Below are 18,251 nucleotides of genomic sequence, written 5' to 3' on the forward strand. Positions count from 1 at the left end.
TTGCCTTTCCGCCCTCTGAGGTGCCGCTGGAAACCCCTTCCTTTGTGTTTGCAGGAACCCTGTCCTGGTCTTCCAGTGCAGCCAGCGCCACGTGATTTGCTTGGACTGTTTCCACTTGTACTGTGTGACACGGCTCAATGACCGGCAGTTTGTCCATGACCCGCAGCTTGGCTACTCCCTGCCCTGTGTGGGTGAGTCCAGAACCTTGTTTCTTTCCATTTCTGAGACTGGTTAAGAACAGAAGGGGCACTGTTGGTGTTGAAGTTGATTTCTTTTTGAGAGGATTCATTCTGAGAGGAGGAGCGTGGTGGGAGCAAGAGGTGCAGAGTCACCACACAGACCCCGGAAGTCGGGTGAAAGTAGGCCTGAGGCGAGCAGCCTGCAGACTCGTTTATTTCAATTGGTACAGCAGCTTATATAGCCGAGGCAGCCAAAGGGGTGGTCTATGCCCAACCAATCACAGCCTGTTGCCAGGCAGGCTCCGTTGCCAGGTGGGTATCAAAGCCATCCCTGAGTAACTGACACTTGCTTGCCAGCGGCCATCTTGGCATGGCCTTCTCATTCTACCACACGTTGGCATCAGACTATCTTAGTCCTAATCCCGACCAGAGGATGGGCAATTTAAATCCGATCTTTGCTGGGTAAGACATACTCATGGTTCAGTTACCAAAGATGTAAAACTCTAGGGAGCCGTGATGAACTAGAAAATGTATAACTTTTATAAAGGCTGTATGTTACATTCACCCTGGATCTAGAACAGTAGTATGCAAGCTTTAAAGTGTACCCCATCACAAGAAAAAAAAAAAAAAACGCTTAAAGAGCACCCAAAATAAAAGGATATGCATTAAAAAGAAAGAAAAGAAGACCGAGATAAAGCTGAACTATTTAAATTTGAATTATCGTTAACAATACAAAACATTCTTTTTTATGTATGATTGAATAGTGTCAGAATGTCATTGTGATTGGTTCCCTGGAAGAGGGATTAGTGTATCAAGGTGCAAATGTGTATTTATTTTGTCAGTTGTTCCCAAATCTCCTCCCTATTCCTCTCCACCCCATTGTCACAGCTTGGCCAACCCAGGGAGTGGAGGGCTCTGGGATATGTTTCTAATCCTATCATCTGAGAAAGGGTGCTTCCATGCAGTGTTTACTTCTGATTTTGAACAAGGCTGAGCATCTTTTTGTATGTTTAAAATCCTTTTGCATTTCACTTTCTCAGTCATTAAAAAAAATCCTCTTTAAGGGACAGGCTAAGTGAATGCATTCTTTTCAAAAATACCTTTTATGGATCACATTTTTGGCAGTGCCTTCTAGTCACAGGAAAGCATGGTAAAGTTGGATTTCTTGTGTTTCTGTAAATGTGGGTCAATTGCCTTTAAATTTGCTGGCTCATTGCCATGAGGTAGTTAAGACCTCTGTTAGAAGGTGTGGCATAGTCAAGTTCTTATCTAGTTATCCTGTGTTCTATAGTTCTACTATGTTTTGATTGTGTGTTAAATCTGTTTTGATTTTTTTTCTAACTATCTTAATATCATCCTTAGAATGTCATATACTCCTGGGTTTAATTTTTTTAATAGCAAGTAAGGCAAGGCATGAATGAATCTTAAGTATCTACTTTTTTGTTTTTTTTTTTTTTGCAATCCTTTTAAATATCTTTTTGTGAATGTCAGTCACTTCATTACTGGTTATTTAAATATAATACTTGCAGAAGTTGGCTTTTGTTTTTAAAAATGCCCACTTCCTATTGAGAACTTACGTTCCCTGGCACATCTTTCATTTAATGTTTAACCACAAGCACAAAGCTACATGTGTGTGTGTTTTGCTTATGGAAAATAATAAGAAAAATTATCATAAGGTGTGACAGGTTAGAAACGGCTGTGGTGTCTCTCCAGTGTGTGGTGAACCCCTTCCATAGTGTACTCATCCCCATAAATATTTCTACATTTCTTTCCTAGTATTTTAATACATGTCTTCAAAAGTGCTTATTCACACAAAAAATAGACTTCTGTTTGTCACCATATTATTAATAACGTATTATTTTAGCCCTTCCTCCTCCTGTCCCATGGCTCCAATTATAAATGTCTTTGCATATTTTGTGGAAATAGACTTTTAAGGGCTACGGTTCTTTTTTTTTTTTTTTTTCCCCTAAAAGCAAGCTGGATTGTCTTTGATGTTTGCTCGGCAGAAACAGTCCTAGAAGAGTGATGTCATCGCCGCCCGTGGCTTCTCTCCTGGGCTCAATGACACTCACGTTGAGGGTCCCTTGTTAGGTGTCCTGGTGCCCGCACCACCAGTGCCTCTCTTCTCTCTTTTGCTTGTGTTTATGTTATCAGTTCTCCACTCACTTGACGGCTTCCTTGCAAGATTATTCCTAAATCACTTACCCTGTTTGAATGCAGTTTGTTTAGTTACAACAAGGTACTCCCTCCACAGTTCTTTTGCTGAGTACTGGTACTTCTCTGTGACAGGTAACGCACCAGAGAGGCCCCAGACTTGGCACCGTGCCAGGCACCTCCTGTTCCCCAGGAACCTCCTCTGCAGTGCTTGGCACCTGGCCATGTGGTATTCAGACCAGGGGTGAGAGGGTTCCGTTGGCAGTCTGCAGATTGTCTTCGTGGAGTTCAATTATCTCAGATGTTAAATAATACTTCATATGCCATAATACTATGCCTATAGACCAGTGAGTCATTTGCATTAGCCCAGGTTGTATACCGAGCCTCAGAGAAACCTGGCTCAGATCTTGATTCTGAGTCTTGCCACCTTTATAAAGTAGGACAAGGTTCTTAACCTTGGTGTACCTTTCATTTCATTTCAGGTAAAATGGGGGTAATACAATAATAACACCTGTTTCGGAAGTTATGTGGCTACATTAGGATGATGGCTTAGAAAGGACCATTCAGGTGGATGCTGAAGACAGTAAGGACTGAGTGAACACTGGCGTCTGATTTCGGATGTTCTTCAGACACGCATCCCCATAAGCAGGGTACCTAGCGTGCTGGTGCCTGTGTCTGCATGGGTGCACACATTTATAGAGCAGCACGTGTGTGGATGTTCTTTGAATGTAGGTTGGTGTTTCCAGCAACTCAGCTCATAAATCAAGCAGTTATTCAGCATCATTCACTCCTCTAGCTAATCATTTCTCTTCCTGGTTCATTTGACTCTGCCTTGATACACAGAGCATGGAACACAAGGCATAAAGTACTAATAAAACAGAAAAGCAAAGCTTATCAAATCACAAATGGAAACAGCAGGCCATCAGGAACAAGAGTTATTTAAACCCCTGCTATTTCTTTCTATTTATTTATTTATTTGAGAGGTAGAGTTACCGTCAGAGAAAGGAAGAGACAGAGAGAAAGGTCTTCCATCTGCTGGCTCACTCCTCAAATAGCTGCATCAGCCAGAGCTAGGTTGATCCAAAGCCAGGAGCCAGGAGCTTCGTCCAGGTCTTCCACACAGGTGCAGGGGCCCAAGCACTTGGGCCATTTTCCACTGTTTCCCAGGCCATTAGTAGAGAGCTGGATCAGAAGAGGAGCAGCTGGGACATGAACCAGCACCCACACGGGATGCTGGAGCTGCAGGCAGAGGCTTAGCCTACTACACCACAGCCCCGGCCCCTAAACCCCTGTTATTTCTAGGGCTCAAACTTTCTTCCATGTTAGCACTCATGAAAAAGTTATACTCAGGTCTATGAAGTCCATAAATAAAAATCAAAAGTAATATGTGCAGAAAGCAGACATGATGGTTAATTCCATGAAGAAACTAAGAACACGTTGTGAGGCAGATTTGTGGATGCCTGACCATGCCAGGGGCATGTGCCCATGCCAGGGACTGTGCTAGGCCACAGAGCGTGGGCAGATTGCTGGCCGGGCCACTCCTGGAGCTGTGGAACATGTCCTGGTAGGCTCTCCACCAACAGTGCACAATGACTGAGTCTCAAGGGCCAGGGCTTTCTGTCTTCACTGGTCTGAGAAGCGGAGGAGTGAGCCTTGCTGATGGCTCTGAAGAGGGGTCCGTTTGCCTCTCCAGGCCCCCATTTAAACTGCCTGGCCAAGTTGGTCTAAGTCCCAGCTGTCTGGGGACGATAATTCCTCTAAGAAAACTGCAGCAAGACTTATTAATGAAATCAAGGGAGCATTTTACTCCTAAAGCCGTCGATTCCTCTCAGTGGCCAAGTCCCTATTAATCCACAAGGGATGGGTTATTCTGGGACCACTCCTAGATTTTTCTGACTTTAGGGATTTGAGTGAAATTGTAACTGGAGCAGGTTCATTGGCACATCAGGTCTTTGACCTTTCTTGATGATTGTGTTCCTACTTTGCGATATAAAAGGCTTTGTTGCCCACAATTACCCTGCTCAGGGGCATAGTCAGGACTCAAAGCTAAGGTGAAGGACAAAACTGCCGTGTGCATAATTCTGGAATTCCAGGTTGCTCTTCTTCAACTTGGGGGGAATTAGCTATGTCACCTTCACCTGCTCTCCATCCTGCCCCAACCCATACAGAACAACCCTTTCCCGGAAGGTCACCATAGCCTGGAAAGCCATGGGGGAATGTTTGGACACTGACATTTCTAGAAAATACCTTTTAAAAATTTGACATCAGTTTCCTGGGACTGTTAACTATTCATCAAAAGATAGATGGTGTAAGCAGAATTAGTGGACTGGTCCAGCTCTCTGCTGTGGCCTGGGAGGGCAGTGGAGGATGGCCCAAGTGCTTGGGCCCTGCACCCGCATGGGAGACCAGGAGAAGCACCTGGCTCCTGGCTTTGGATCGGCACAACGCGCTGGCCTTAGCGGCCATTTGGGGAGTGAACTAACAGAAGGAAGACCTTTCTCTCTCTCTCTCTCTCTCTCTCTCTCTCTCTGTCTAACTCTGTCAAAAAATATAAAAAATAATAATAAAAAAAGAATTAGTGGACTGTTTTCCAACGACACCAATCACACTGAAGTGTACGTATGTGCACACGTTGCTAATGTTACTGCATGTCTTGGTAACAGTTTCTGAGTACATGCATTTCTCTCTATAATGCCTCTTCCTACCCAAAAGTGTATCAAAAGATTCTCTCTCTCTCTCTCTCTCTCCCTCTCTCTCTCTCTCTCTCTACCCCCTGCCCCACCATAATCTAGTCTTTCAAGCCTCTTTCAAGCTCCTTAGGTTAAATGCCTTCAAGGGTAAGTTCAATTTTAGATACAAACTCTCTTCAAGGAATTTCTAGTCAGAAATGGATCCATCTTTTATATTGACAAAATGTTTACGATAACTAATTAAAGCTGGCTTGCAGCAGCTTCCAAACACAAACTCTGCTGTGCTAGTGCTGGAAATTCTGTATGCTTTCTAGGAGTGGGATATGAAAGTTTATTTCCCTGAGAGTCAAAAGAGGAGTAATTCCTACAGCTGTTGTGGAGTGCTCACTGTATACAAGGTTAGAGCTGTTACTGAGTGCTTGCTGTATACAATGTGCCATACTCGGTGCTTGCATACGTGCATCCATTTCTTCCCCAGAGAACTATGTTGGAACAGATCTTGTTATTCTTCACATTTGATAAACGAAGGGATCGAGCCTTATAGAAGTTAATTAAATGGAACGTGGCAATACAGCTAGGAGCAGAGCTGGTGTACCAAGCCAGATGGCTGTGGCTCCAAAACTGTGCTCTTAATCACTATAGAAATAGAGAACTTGCCAACAGTGCGACATCTTCAAAGTTCTTTAGGAAAGAGGGTCAAGAGAAGTGTAACTAATTTTTAGTGCTGTTCTCTACTTAAGCCATCTGTAACCCTGAAAAGTAGGAATTACTTTTCTTATCTTACAGAGGAGGGGGGAGGCTCAGTCTGATGAAGGCACCAGGATCGCAGAATTAGGAAGGGGAGAGCTGAAATGTCAGCCTGGAACGGTTGGCTCCATGACTCCACCCCACGCCCCAGCCCCAGCTTCTCTGGGGATGGATTTCTCAGCCTGACATGCACATTTCAGTCACATGGGAGCTTTCAAAGATCTCAGTGCCCTGGCCATGTCTCAGGCCAATTAAATGGTGACCTCTCAGGGTGGCCATCAGTATTTGTTAAAATCTCCAGGTTGGAAAGTTCGAGAATTATCGGGGTAGGCTTGTATAAGCAATGCGGTCTTTCCGATGGGAGGTTAGAACGTTAATAATTGCAGAAATTCTGTTTTGTCCAAGAGTGATTCGATTTGCCAGCCAGAGTAGGTTTTCCAATAAATGAGAACGGAGCTGAAATACGATTGGCAGACACAACCAAAATACGCTATTTGCAGAACTCCTGAGAAATGCTTGCATAACCATGTGGGCTTCGGGAACAGCGTCATCATCATCCGAAGCATCTGGTGCCCCTGCTGTCCTCTGCATTCTACGCTGAGGTTTATTGTCAAAGGCCGGAGCACCTCCGGGTCTGTTCTTCCCCCGAGCGTCGCTCACACGACTTGTTGAGCGTCGGGAGTGTGCGACGACTTATTCCCGAGGGCTGCTCTCCAGCACAGTGACGGAGACAACGCGGCACACTTCCCCTGCTTGTATGTTAGGAGCCCTGGCAGCGAGCATTTCCTGTGGCCTTGGAGGTCTGGGACTGGTAGTCACTCCCTTCCCGGGGGCATGTCTTGGGTGTTGGCCCCTGGGCCATCGGAGTGCATCTACTGTTCTGTTTGTATGTTGTTTTTTCTTCTCGGGTCTGATTCATCTGTTCCCAGGTCACGTTCTTATGCTTCCAGTTCTCATGTAATGCAGTTGTGAATTGCCCACTCACCGACGGCAGTCCGTTAAGGCCCTCAGGGCGTCTGTGGCAATGTCACAGCACAAAGCAGTAGTTCTGGACCTCCTGAGATGCAGCTATCCCAAAGCGCAGAGAGTCAGGCTGCCCAAGGCCCAGCCTGCCGTTTAGGGAGACAGACGTGCAATCCAGGATGAAGGACCGCCTGGGGGCTTTTGACCAGTGCTGTCCTAGAGACACGTAAACAATCAAGTCGATGTCACTCCTAAAGCCACACGGGAAAAGTAGGGAACCATTAAAAGAGGAGAGTCACCAAGAAGGATATACAAATGGCCATACACAAACATCAGTAGAATTAGTTGCTGAAGTATTGCTAATTTAGAGAATAGAGCCTAAGGTGATGAACACACATTCAAAACAGGAAAGAACATACAGCCATACATGTCCTAAAAGCAAGGTGGAATCCGGGTTGTGAATTTTGGAATATTAGCAAACTGCCTGGGAATGCACAGGCACCCCCCACGCTCCCACTCTCGGGGCTCCGTCGGCCTGCCTGCCTCTCCAAGGCACTCGGCTCACTCTCTGCCTAGCTGCTTGTTGGTACCTGATTGTGGCAGCCACGCGAAAACGGCAGCTCCAGGAGACAAGCCCAGATTCTTTTCATCACTCACATGCTTGTGGTCCACAGCCAAAGTTCTTTCTGCCTCAAAATTGATTGAAATTAAATCCAACGATCGCCCTCTGAGGCTAATGCTGGACTCCTCTCTGCTTCATTTGGGAGCAGGGGGTTTTCCTTTGCGTTGGGTGAATGGGGCGGAATGAAGCCAGGGGGTAACGCAGACTCTCCAACGAGCACAGTGGCATACGAAGGCCCAGGACGACGTCCCCTTGTGCCGTGGTCCAGTGCGGGTTGGCCGCGTGTCTTCCGCTGTGCCTCGCCAGTCAGGGACCCCGGCTCTGCCTCCTGCCCTCTAGTGCCTCTGTCATCCCAGAAGTCTCTGCGCTCCTGCTGGTTCCCTTCCTCGGGTGGGTCCAGCTGTGCAGGGTGAAAGCAGCCGGAGCTTTCATCACCTCTCCGGAGATGGTTTGGAGACACTTCTTCCCACGATCCTCGGGCCAGAGCTCAGCCCCTCGGCCCCACCAAACTGCAAGAAAGGAGAGATGGGAGACGTGGCCTGGCTGTGCCCGGGAGGGAAAGCGAACAGGGGGAAAGCACACAGCAGCCCCTGATGCTGCCACCCTCCTCGCCCTGCCTGCAACAGCAACAACACTCAGGCAAGTGGCTTCATCCTAAGGAGTGACCGGTACGTGGACATGGACCGCAGAAGCCGCAGGACAAACTCAGAGTGTTCTGTGCTCGTGCCTGCTCTGCCAGCGAGGGGCTGGCTGTTCTGCCACCTGTGGGGCCTTGGGTGTCACCTTTCTAGAATCGTGCTTCGGGCTGATGTGGGGTCTGGTGTCTGCGTCGTGCACTCCCCTGTCCTCTTGCCTACCAAGGGAGCTGACTCTACAGTACCGGCAGCGCCGCACCCCTTGTCTCAAGGAGGGGCCCTGTGTCCAAGGAAACCGCGCCCCAGTTCTCGCTTGGCTCAGATGTCTGCTTTCCAAACGGCCTCCCCCCCTCTTTTCTCACATCTTATTATGTGGTTAAAAATAAAGTAACATTTTAGAAAACAGAAGTAAGGTGGGAACGCTCTGAATAGCTAGCAGAGAAGGCAAAAATACCGTCGGCCCCCAGCCCTGGAAAGGGGCCTCCTCCCATTGTTTCACAAGGGCAGACGGAACCCACTCTCCAACTAGAAATTCCTTATTTAGCCAAACAGACCTGGAAAGATGTCTCTAAGTGCCGTCTGAGTTGTTCCAAAGTACTTCCTTTAGGTGTTCTTCTCTTTTCCGTGGGAATGTGTGTGTCCGGACCCCATGCCCTGTCTTATGAGCCCGCAGCACAACTTGTGGATATGTGTGTCTCAGTTATCAGTGGTCGGGGACTCTCCCGAGGCTGGAAGGATTCTAACCGTGTCCATAGACTGACTATTCACTGGCCTCTAAATGTATCATGTCGGCTGGTTTGATGTATATTTCAATTTATTGTGAGCATAGACAACAGTGCTTAAAACACACACATACAGGAGTAGATTTGTGGAAGTATAGGCTTGTATAGCTAGTTTGTATAGTTATGGGTTTTTGGAGTTAGGGATTTGTACAGAGGTTTACATAGCTGTGGGGTTGTGGAGTTACAGATTTGTGTAGTTACAGATTTATTCCAATACACGGCTGTGTGGTGATGTGTTTATGTGCTTATACATTAGTGGAGTGACAGGTTTATGGAGTTTTGGAGGCGGGCCTGATCACCACGCCCAGATCAAGAGAGGAAGGTTGCCTGCGTCATGGATGCCCTCCACACGATGTCTGCGATCACAGCCCCTCCTCTTAGCTGGTTCACCTGCTGTCCTGAGCTTTCTTCTTGCACCTCCGCTCATGTATGCTCCCCTAAGTCACACAGGGCTCTGCTGCTTCTGTCGCCCAAGTGGAAGCCCAGCATCCCCCCCCCCCCCCCGGCCCCGGGAGGCAGGTAAATTCCAATAGCGTCCCTAGACAGGAAACCCTGACCCCCTCTGCAAATTACTCCAAGTGCAGGGTTCTCGTTCTGGTTTTTGTTTTCTGTGTTTTGTCAGTCACAGCTATGTATATATCGTCTTTCTCATCTCCGCTGTTATTGGGCATGAAAATAATGCAGGATCTTCTCTGTCAAGTTAATCTGGAGCTTACAATACAATCAGAGGTATAAAAGCAAACTGGAATATTGTAGGAGTTGCTTGGGGAACAGGCCGTCATCTCGCTGCAGTTTGCGGAGAATTCGAGTGTTGGCTCTGTGATCTTACCAAGCATAGCTCCGTGTCTGTGTGAAGCAGCCCCCTTCACCTGCACCCTCTCATAGCTTCTCCCTTGGCTCTGTGCATGGTCTGCCTTGGCTGCCCGGCTTGCCCTGCGTGTGTATCGGAGCGTTTTGGGCTCCTGAGAACCTTCTCCGCACCTGCTGGCTCACAGCCGCTGATGAGGCGCTTGGTGCCAGGGGACGCAGATGACATTGTGTGCTGCACACATGTACTCTCTGCAGGGTCCCGGGCAGCACGACGTGTGCTGCATCTTTCCAGGCTACAGATCTTTGTCACTGGTCACAACTTTATCACCCAAGAAAGCAGGGCCACTTGTGAGCCTCAAGGTCAAGAAGACTTAAATGCATTTGAGGCAGAAATTCCTTTGGATTTTGAAGATATACTTCCTGATTCAGACAGGTGTTTGAGTTTTTTTTTTTTTTAACATTTATTTACTTATTTGAAATGTAGAGTTACAGAGAGGCAGAGGCAGAGAGAGAGAGAGAGAGAGAGAAGTCTTCCATTCTCTGATTCACTCCCAATGTGGCTGCAATGGCTGGAGCTAGGCCAATCCAAAGCCAGGAGCCAGGAGCTTCTTCCATTTCTCCCATGTGGGTGCAGGAACCCAAGGACTTGGAACATCTTCTACTGCTTTCCCAGGCCATAGCTGAGAGCTAGATTGGAAGTAGAGCAGCCAGGACTCGAACCAGTGCCCATATGGGATACTGGTACTGCAGGTGGTGGCTTTACCCATTACACCACAGCGCTGGCCCCTGAGTTTTGTTAAAAATGATTCAAGTTGTAGATTGTGTATCTTCATCATACCTAGCACCACCATCACTCACAGGCACGTGACCAGAGCCTGCTGGTGCTGCGTTCAGTAATAGTTGTTACTCTGGCCACTTAAACACACACACATGCTCACACATTCAGTAACTGTGATAAAACTTTATTCTTCTGCACTGTGTGATGCCTGGTGTTAATGAGACTTCATGCATAGAAATTGCTGTGGGCTGGTGACCTCCAACTACCTTTGAAATAATTAATAATGTGCTTAGAGGGGCTGATTTACATATTCATGAGCGCTGGTACCGTTTGCTTCCCAAGCAGGACAGTGAAAGAATTTAATGTTTTAAATGCACACTGATTTAGCACAAGGAGGAGTGGTTTAATAGTCTAACGCCAAGACAGAGATAAATGTAGATGGGTTGAACCAAGCCGTTGCAGTGGATTTCTAGTAAAACTTGAATGCCTTCCAGGTTTTCTTGTGTGTTCTTTTGCTGTATCTGCTCAGGAGTTTGGAAAAATTAGTATTTCTGATAGTTTTGCTGGAAGTCACCTATATTGGATTTATCCATCAACAGAGGGGAACACTGGGTGGAAGGCAGTGGAGCTACTGCAAGAAAGGAGGCCTGCAAGTGGCACGCAAGGGAGGGGTGATCTTTGGCCTGAGGTCTTGCCTACGCCCATGCTTTTCCCCTCTCCCTCCCGCCGCCAGGAATGGCTCCTTTCCCAGGCTCACTGTCACAGCGCTTTTGTAGCTGGGCACCCTGTTGGTTTGCTTCCATCGACAGCAGACAATAGGGCTTAAACAATAGAAAGGTCATTTTCCCGTAGTCTGGGGTCTGGAAGTCCCAGATCCATGTGTGGGCAGAGTTGATTTCTCCCCAACTCTGCCTCCCGGGCTTGCAGATGGCCAGATTCTCTGTGTGTGTGCTCACATGGTGTCCCTCTGAGTGTCTGTGTCCTAGCCTGTCCTTAGAAGGACACCAGTGGAATGGATCAGGACCCACCCAGCGGCCTCCTGTCACCTTAATCAACTCTTGAAAGACATTGTCCTCACATGCAGTCATGTTCTGCGGTCCTGCCGTTAGGGTTCCAACAGATGAAGAGGGTAGGGGACACACATGCAGGCCGTACCAGCCACCTTCTAGAATATGAAAGTTTCCCAGTAGCTGGTACCCCTGCAGTCCTAGATGGTCTGTTGGACATGAACCCTGTATGTAAGCTCTACTGAGCCACCTGGTGTTCCTTTTTTTATTATTTTTTATTTATTTATTTTTTTTTTGGCAGGCAGAGTGGACAGTGAGAGAGAGAGACAGAGAGAAAGGTCTTCCTTTTGCTGTTGGTTCACTCTCCAATGGCCGCCGCAGCCAGTGCGCTGTGGCCGGCGCATCACACTGATCCGAAGGCAGGAGCCAGATACTTCTCCTGGTCTCCCATGGGGTGCAGGACCCAAGCACTTGGGCCATCCTCTACTGCCCTCATGGGCCACAGCAGAGAGCTGGCCTGGAAGAGGGGCAACCGGGACAGAATCCGGCACCCCGACTGGGACTAGAACCCGGTGTGCTGGCAGCGCAAGGCGGAGGATTAGCCTAGTGAGCCGCGGCGCCGGCCCTTGGTGTTCCTTAAGACACGCTCGTCCTCCATCCTTCTCTAACACCTCTGCCTCACTCAGTACTGGCTGCTCTCCCACACCTTGGCACCAGTGTGCTATTGTCTAATTGTAGAATCTGGACCCTCCAGCAGGTGTTTCAGAAGGGGCCGTCCTAACGTTCTCATGCTTCACCAAAGCAAATCCAGGAATCTTCACTGAGGCAGAGGTGGTCAGGTGGCATCTGCAGTCTTGTCTCCGTCCTCGGTTCTTCCAGGATGGTTGTCAGGCTCCGGGCCCTGCAAAAATAATTTTGGTTATTATTGTAGGCTAAACTGCCTGCCACAACCAGCAGAGTCTCACAGCTGTAATGGCCCACAGACGGTTGTCACGTGAACCCTTCAGGTGGGTGTGCAGTTACCATCTAAGTGATGTTCCTGGCTTTTGGCTCTGCCATCTCCTTGGGCCCTGTCAGTACATTCATGGTCCAGTCTTATCTGCATATCCAGCCTCCACCTGGCAGAGGAGAAAGAAGTTATAAATGAGACATGCCTGCCCTCCTTCCTTCCTTCCTTCCTTCCTTTCTTTTTTGACAGGCGGAGTGGACAGTGAGAGGGAGAGACAGAGAGAAAGGTCTTCCTTTTTCCATTGGTTCACCCCCCTATGGCCACTGTGGTATGCGGCCAGCACACTGCGCTGATCTGAAGGCAGGAGCCAGGTGCTTCTCCTGGTCTCCCATGGGGTGCAGGGCCCAAGCACTTGGGCCATCCTCCACTGCACTCCCAGGCCACAGCAGAGAGCTGGCCTGGAAGAGGAGCAACCGGGACAGAATCTGGTGCCCCGACTGGGACTAGAACCCGGTGTGCCGGCGCCGCAGGTGGAGGATTAGCCTAGTGAGCCCCGGCGCTGGCTGACACACGTCTTTCTTAAGACCAGGGCCTGGAACACATCTCTTCAGTCCTGACGTTAGGACCTGGTTCTTGGCCAGATGTGCCTGCAAGGGGGCCTGGGTAATGTGGTTTACGTGACAGCACAGGGAAGGCTTTTGGCAGACACCCGTGGCCGAAAGGTGTTCCTTCAGGATTCTGGTGGCTCAGCTCCCGAGGCGTAGACTTGGTTACGGAACCAGGACTTGGGAACCACGGCCCAGGTACAGATGTCACCATCAGATGGTGCTGACTCGGCTACAGGCCCGCTCTGCTCCACGCTGAGCTGGTTTTCCCCTTTTCAAATGGAAGTGGCTCTGAACTCAGAATTACATCCATCTGGATGTGAAAATGAGGCCATTTATGGCACACAGTAGGTGCGGTAGCTCCCCAGTCACCGCCAGTCACACATGTCAGTTTCACGGTGTATTCTAGAAGCTTAGGACACAAGTGGGAATCCCAAAGCTGCCACTTAGGCTTATGTGAAGTTTCATGGTTAAAAACTTAAAATCTGATTTTCTTCTTGACATTTTCTACATTATGACGTTGATAAGTTATGGAAATAATTAGTTCCTTTGAATCAGACATGAACATTATGAGACATGTGACATGTTAGCTACACTGGAGAGGGCTTCAGGAAGGTCACAGTACATGTGTATCTGAAACCCAGTGCATGGACTTCAGAGCCCTTTCACGCTGACGTCAATTGTGCTCACTGAACGGGATCTGGAGTGAGCAGCAGGGAGGAAAAGGGACCAGCAGGAAAAGAGCCACTCAGAGCACACGAATTCTGAGCAAGTTGAAGCAAGACTAAAATTGTAGTGAGATTTGGTCATTGCAATGGCAAAATCACTGATGCTTGGGCCACTGCACCCGCATGGGAGACCAGGAAGAGGCACCTGGCTCCTGGATTCAGATCGGCGTAGCTCCTGCTGTGGCGGCCATTTTGGGGGTGAACCAACAGAAGGAAGATCTTTCTCTCTGTCTCTCTCTCTCACTGTCTAACTCTATCTGTCAAATAAAAAAAAATTAAGTCATAGAATAAAATGGCAAGCTTAGAAAGAAAAAGAATTCTGGTCACTTCCCCCTCTAAAGCAACTCGAAGTGATCTCAAGTGCATCCTGTTCTCACGTGAACCTGCTCATTTCGGTTTGAGACTTTCTGTCGTTCACTTCCGTGAAGTCAGTGATCTCAGTGAGTTTTTATTGCTCATCTATGACTAAGCAACTAATAGAAGACGCAGGTTTCACAGGGAAGAAGATCTCTTGCAGGATGAAATAGCAACACCATCATCAAAAGTTATTGAGCGAGGACACCACGTTACGAGGCACTGTTTCAGGAACTGGGCATTCCATGAGGCTGTGAGAAGCTTCCAGCTATCATCATGTCCAGAGCAGGGATAATGTCCTATAAAATATGCGTAAGTGTACATCCCTGCTAAGTATGGCACACAAGGTATAAATCAACAACAGCTACATTCAGACTTTATCTTGCAAAGCAAATCTCCAGGCTGCAGTTTTGCCATTCTTCCTTCCGATCCAAAAATAAGAGCAAATTAAGGTGGGAAAACAGCTGTGAAGCTGATAATGAGATTTACATTCAGCCAAGACACAATCTAAATCCTTATTAAAAATTTTTAAAAGGTTATTTATTTTAAAGTTAAAGTTATTGAGAGACAGAGAGAGAAGAGAGGGGGGGGAGAGGAAGAGAGGGAGAGAGAGAGAGAGAGAAAGGGAGAGAGAGACAGAGAGAGAGAGAGAGAGAAAGAGAGGGAGAGAGAGAGAGAGAGAGAGAGAGAGAGAGAGATCTTCCATCCACTGCAATAGCCAGGGTTGGGCCAGGCCAAAGTCCAGAGCCTGGAGCTTCATCCAGGTCTCCCACATGGGTGGCAGGGGCCCAAACACTTGGGCCATTTTCCACTGCTTTTCCCAGGCCATTAGCAGGGAGCTGGATCAGAAGTGGCGCAGCCAGGACGTGAACAGGCCCCCGTATGAGATTCCAGCATCACAGGCAGCACTTTACCTGCTCAGCCACAATGCCAGCCCCAGTCGTGATCTAAATCCTGAGAGACTTTGAAAGTCCTGCTCTTTCCCCCCATGCCTATCATCTAGAAGCCAAGGCCAGGGAAGAGGAAGTGTGCTTTGTCGTTGAAATCAGGAGGCAGATGTAGATGGCTCGTGTGTCGCATGACCCGCACCCCCGTGAAATATGACAGAGCACTGAAGATTGTGGAGCCTTTTTGGGAGATGATAACAGTTAACAGGGATAGATGGTTTGCCGGTGAGGCTGAAATGAGACTCGAGTAAATAATAAGCATTTCAGAAAATTACCCAATTACATTTTAACCATTCCAAGGCATCCTTGTCTCCAGGGAAGAGAGCGTGCGTCTTACCAAATTGCTTCTAATTGTGAATTGTGTGTTTGTGGAGGAGCCCAGTGTGGCAGTGGGAGGCACGTTTGTCGGAGCATAGCGGTGGAGTCTTTTTTAAGGACTTGGAATGCAACAGAAAACATTTGCAGTTGCTTTCCTGATGCCAATAAAATATGTGCTTAAGAATGCTTGACATCTATTCTAGAAAAGACTACAGAGCTATTTAGGTGCCTCAGGGATTTAGAGCCAAGTACCCTGAGCTGAAGGAATCTAGCTACTGTTTTAAGAATACATTTTCCTTCTGAGACCAAAACTGCATGGTAGGGAGACAGAGTTTTAAGTTAAAATATTAATTATTATAAAAACATCCCAATAAATTTGCTGTTTTTATTGCACAGAGCAATACATAACTTACTTACTGCATTCTTGAAATATATACAATCGCTTAAAATGTTTTTTTGTTAACTTGGAAGTCACCCTTAGTTTTCACTGAAAAAAGATATTCATGGTCACATTTTGGAGAAATATAGTGAGCGATCAGCTCTGATTGCTATCACCTGAGTGAAAACAAAGACCTGTCTGTAGCACTGTGCACTTTATGAAGTGTGTCCTTAGAAGACCGGATGAAGCAGAGCTGATCACAGCCAGTGGCGTCTGCACCCTTCCAGCCTGCAGCTGAGCCAAAGAGGAAGGTGGGATGCAGAGGCTTCCCCCCCACACCCCGGAGCTCCCGGTTCGGTGGGGACGTGGACACTGATCCAGAACCAGACTACATCATGGCAGCTTCAGACAGAGGAGGAAGAAATGGCTGACTAGGGATAGGGATAGGGTGGGGAAGCAGTCCTGCCAAGGGAACATCTGACATCAAACCCTGAGGCAGGAGGGGACGAAGCAGCGTTGAGAAGCACAAGGATACCAGAGTGGCCAGGTCCACGTGAGGAGAGAGCGGGAAGGCAGGCAGGGACCACAAACCTGCACCAGCTGCAACAGTCAAGGCTTCAGTCTTTCTTCAAAGACTGCAGGAGGAGTCTGAACCCTTGACACGGAAAGCATGCGAGGGGGCACGATCAGGTTTGCATTCCGAAAAGACCACGCCAGTGGGAGGAAGGAAAATGGTTGCAAATAGGCAAGAGCAGAAGGCGAGCTGAGCAAAGAGTGGTGAGGGCACCACGGCTCGGGGAGGATGCTAACCTGCTGCAGGCCCCTGGGGCTGGAGGGAGCAGAAAGGAACCACATCTGCCTGCCAGCGCTGATGCTGCGCCTCGTTGGAAGGAAGATAGGCCAGAGGGAGGGATGGGAGACAGCAACCACGTGGTTTCAGGCTTGAGCACCGCAAGCAGGAGTGTGGCCACCCCACAGCCGTGAGAGGCAAATATCCATGTCCAGAACCTTTTAGGGTGTGGAGGAGATTTGTCCACAATGAATGCTGTTTCAGCTGGTGGCTGCGAAGGCAGCCTTCAGATTGCAACTTGTAAATGCCCTTGAGGCGCATCGTGGACGCCCAGTAACAACTGGACAGGGAATGGCCCTTCTGGGTACTATGGCCGCTGCTGTCCTCTTCGCCTGCTGGGGGAGGGGAGGGAAGAACACCGTGCCAGGGGACTGTGTGGCTGCCTCCTGCTTCCTTGGCTTGGATCACGCTGCCCGCTCACTGCAGGGATGGGTGAGAAGCAGGTCGGGCATGGGGGTTACTGCCACCCAAGCAGTGCCTTGTGCTGAAAGCTGGTGGAAGACGCCCCTCTGTGTAAGGACTCTTCTCAGAAACAGACACAACTAAAGCTGATGTGAGGGCACCATTAAGGAGCACGTGTGGGCCCCAGGGCGCCCTGGAACCATCAGCCCCAAGACGCCGTCTTTGCATCTCAGTCACCTCTGCCTGTGTGCACCTTTCAATCCTTGCCATAGCCCAGGCTCCTCTGTGTCACCAACTCCGAGGAAGACATCCGGACCCGTGGCTGAGAAAGGCACATGACTTGGTCAGATGGCGACATTGGTCAGTGGACTTGGTCAGTCCACGACGTTCACACTTCGGTCCAGGAAAATCACTGATTTTCCTGAATCACACAGTATACGGCGTCTGCAGAAAGCTCATGGAAAATGCTTACTATGAGAAAAATGCACAGACTCTTAAACATTTTGCATGAGTTTTCAAGTGCTTTTGCACCCAAATAAGCTCCTTTTAATTCCGTTTTCCACGAACGGTTTGAAGTATTCTCACACTCTGTCTGCGGCAGGTGAAAGACTGTTAGAGACGGCGATGTTTCCTGTTCCAGGACTCCCACTGCTGATCTCCAGCCACTGGAGGCGTGATGACCTCTATTTCTGCAAGATACCTGTACCCATGGCCCTCCGGTCTCTGTCTCACATCTTCCTTCTGTTTTAATTTTGCTGGATTTGTGTGGATTTGTGTAAACTTGTCTCAAACCCTTCCTAGGATGTTGCTGGAAAGAAGGGGTAGAGTTTTCTCGGTGCCCAGCAGAGAACAGCTGGAGAGTAGACTGTAGCAGACAGGCAGCACGGAACGGACCATGTGTCGTGTTTGACTCCTTCTCGTAGGCGTTCATTTCATGGCCGTCCAGTGTCTGCACCGTCTCATATGCTGCCCTTGGTCATACGTGATTATTTATATCCCAATTTGCAGTAATTAAAATGATAGCAAATTGAAATTCAGCTTCTCGTGATTATAAAGCAGTTTGAAATATGTCTAGTGGCTGCCATATTAGTGTAGACATAGAACCCTAGCATATCTCAGAGGTCTGTCACACAGCACGGTACCGGATGGTCCAAAATGTGTTGACGAGTGCTCAAAATCACTTGGGAATGAAAGGACACAAGCAAGCACCTTGGCTCCTTCTGAGCCACACTTCTGCTCCTGCTGTGTACCGTCTTCCAGCTCACTGGCTTTCGGCACACGTACCGTAGTTTGCTCCTGAATCCCGCAGGAACCTGGACCCCCCTTATCCCCAGGCCTCCCACTGCTGTCTC

At 48.4% G+C, this 18,251-nt stretch overlaps 1 protein-coding gene across 8 annotated transcripts in view; it reads left to right on the forward strand.

Annotated features, from left to right (window-relative positions):
• Positions 1-18,251, forward strand: part of PRKN (parkin RBR E3 ubiquitin protein ligase) — a 1,400,595-nt gene that overhangs the window by 972,920 nt on the left and 409,424 nt on the right. For all 8 annotated transcript variants that reach the window (XR_011388432.1, XM_051855168.2, XM_051855165.2 and 5 more), the window contains one exon: positions 55-191. Coding sequence is in view for 7 of the 8 variants with exons in the window: in XM_051855168.2 (XP_051711128.2) it covers positions 55-191 (137 nt within the window). In the remaining variant the exon portion in view is untranslated. The remainder of the gene's footprint in view (positions 1-54; positions 192-18,251) is intronic.

The sequence above is a fragment of the Oryctolagus cuniculus genome, chromosome 5, assembly GCF_964237555.1.
Source record: "Oryctolagus cuniculus chromosome 5, mOryCun1.1, whole genome shotgun sequence".
Taxonomy (NCBI): Eukaryota; Metazoa; Chordata; class Mammalia; order Lagomorpha; family Leporidae; genus Oryctolagus; species Oryctolagus cuniculus.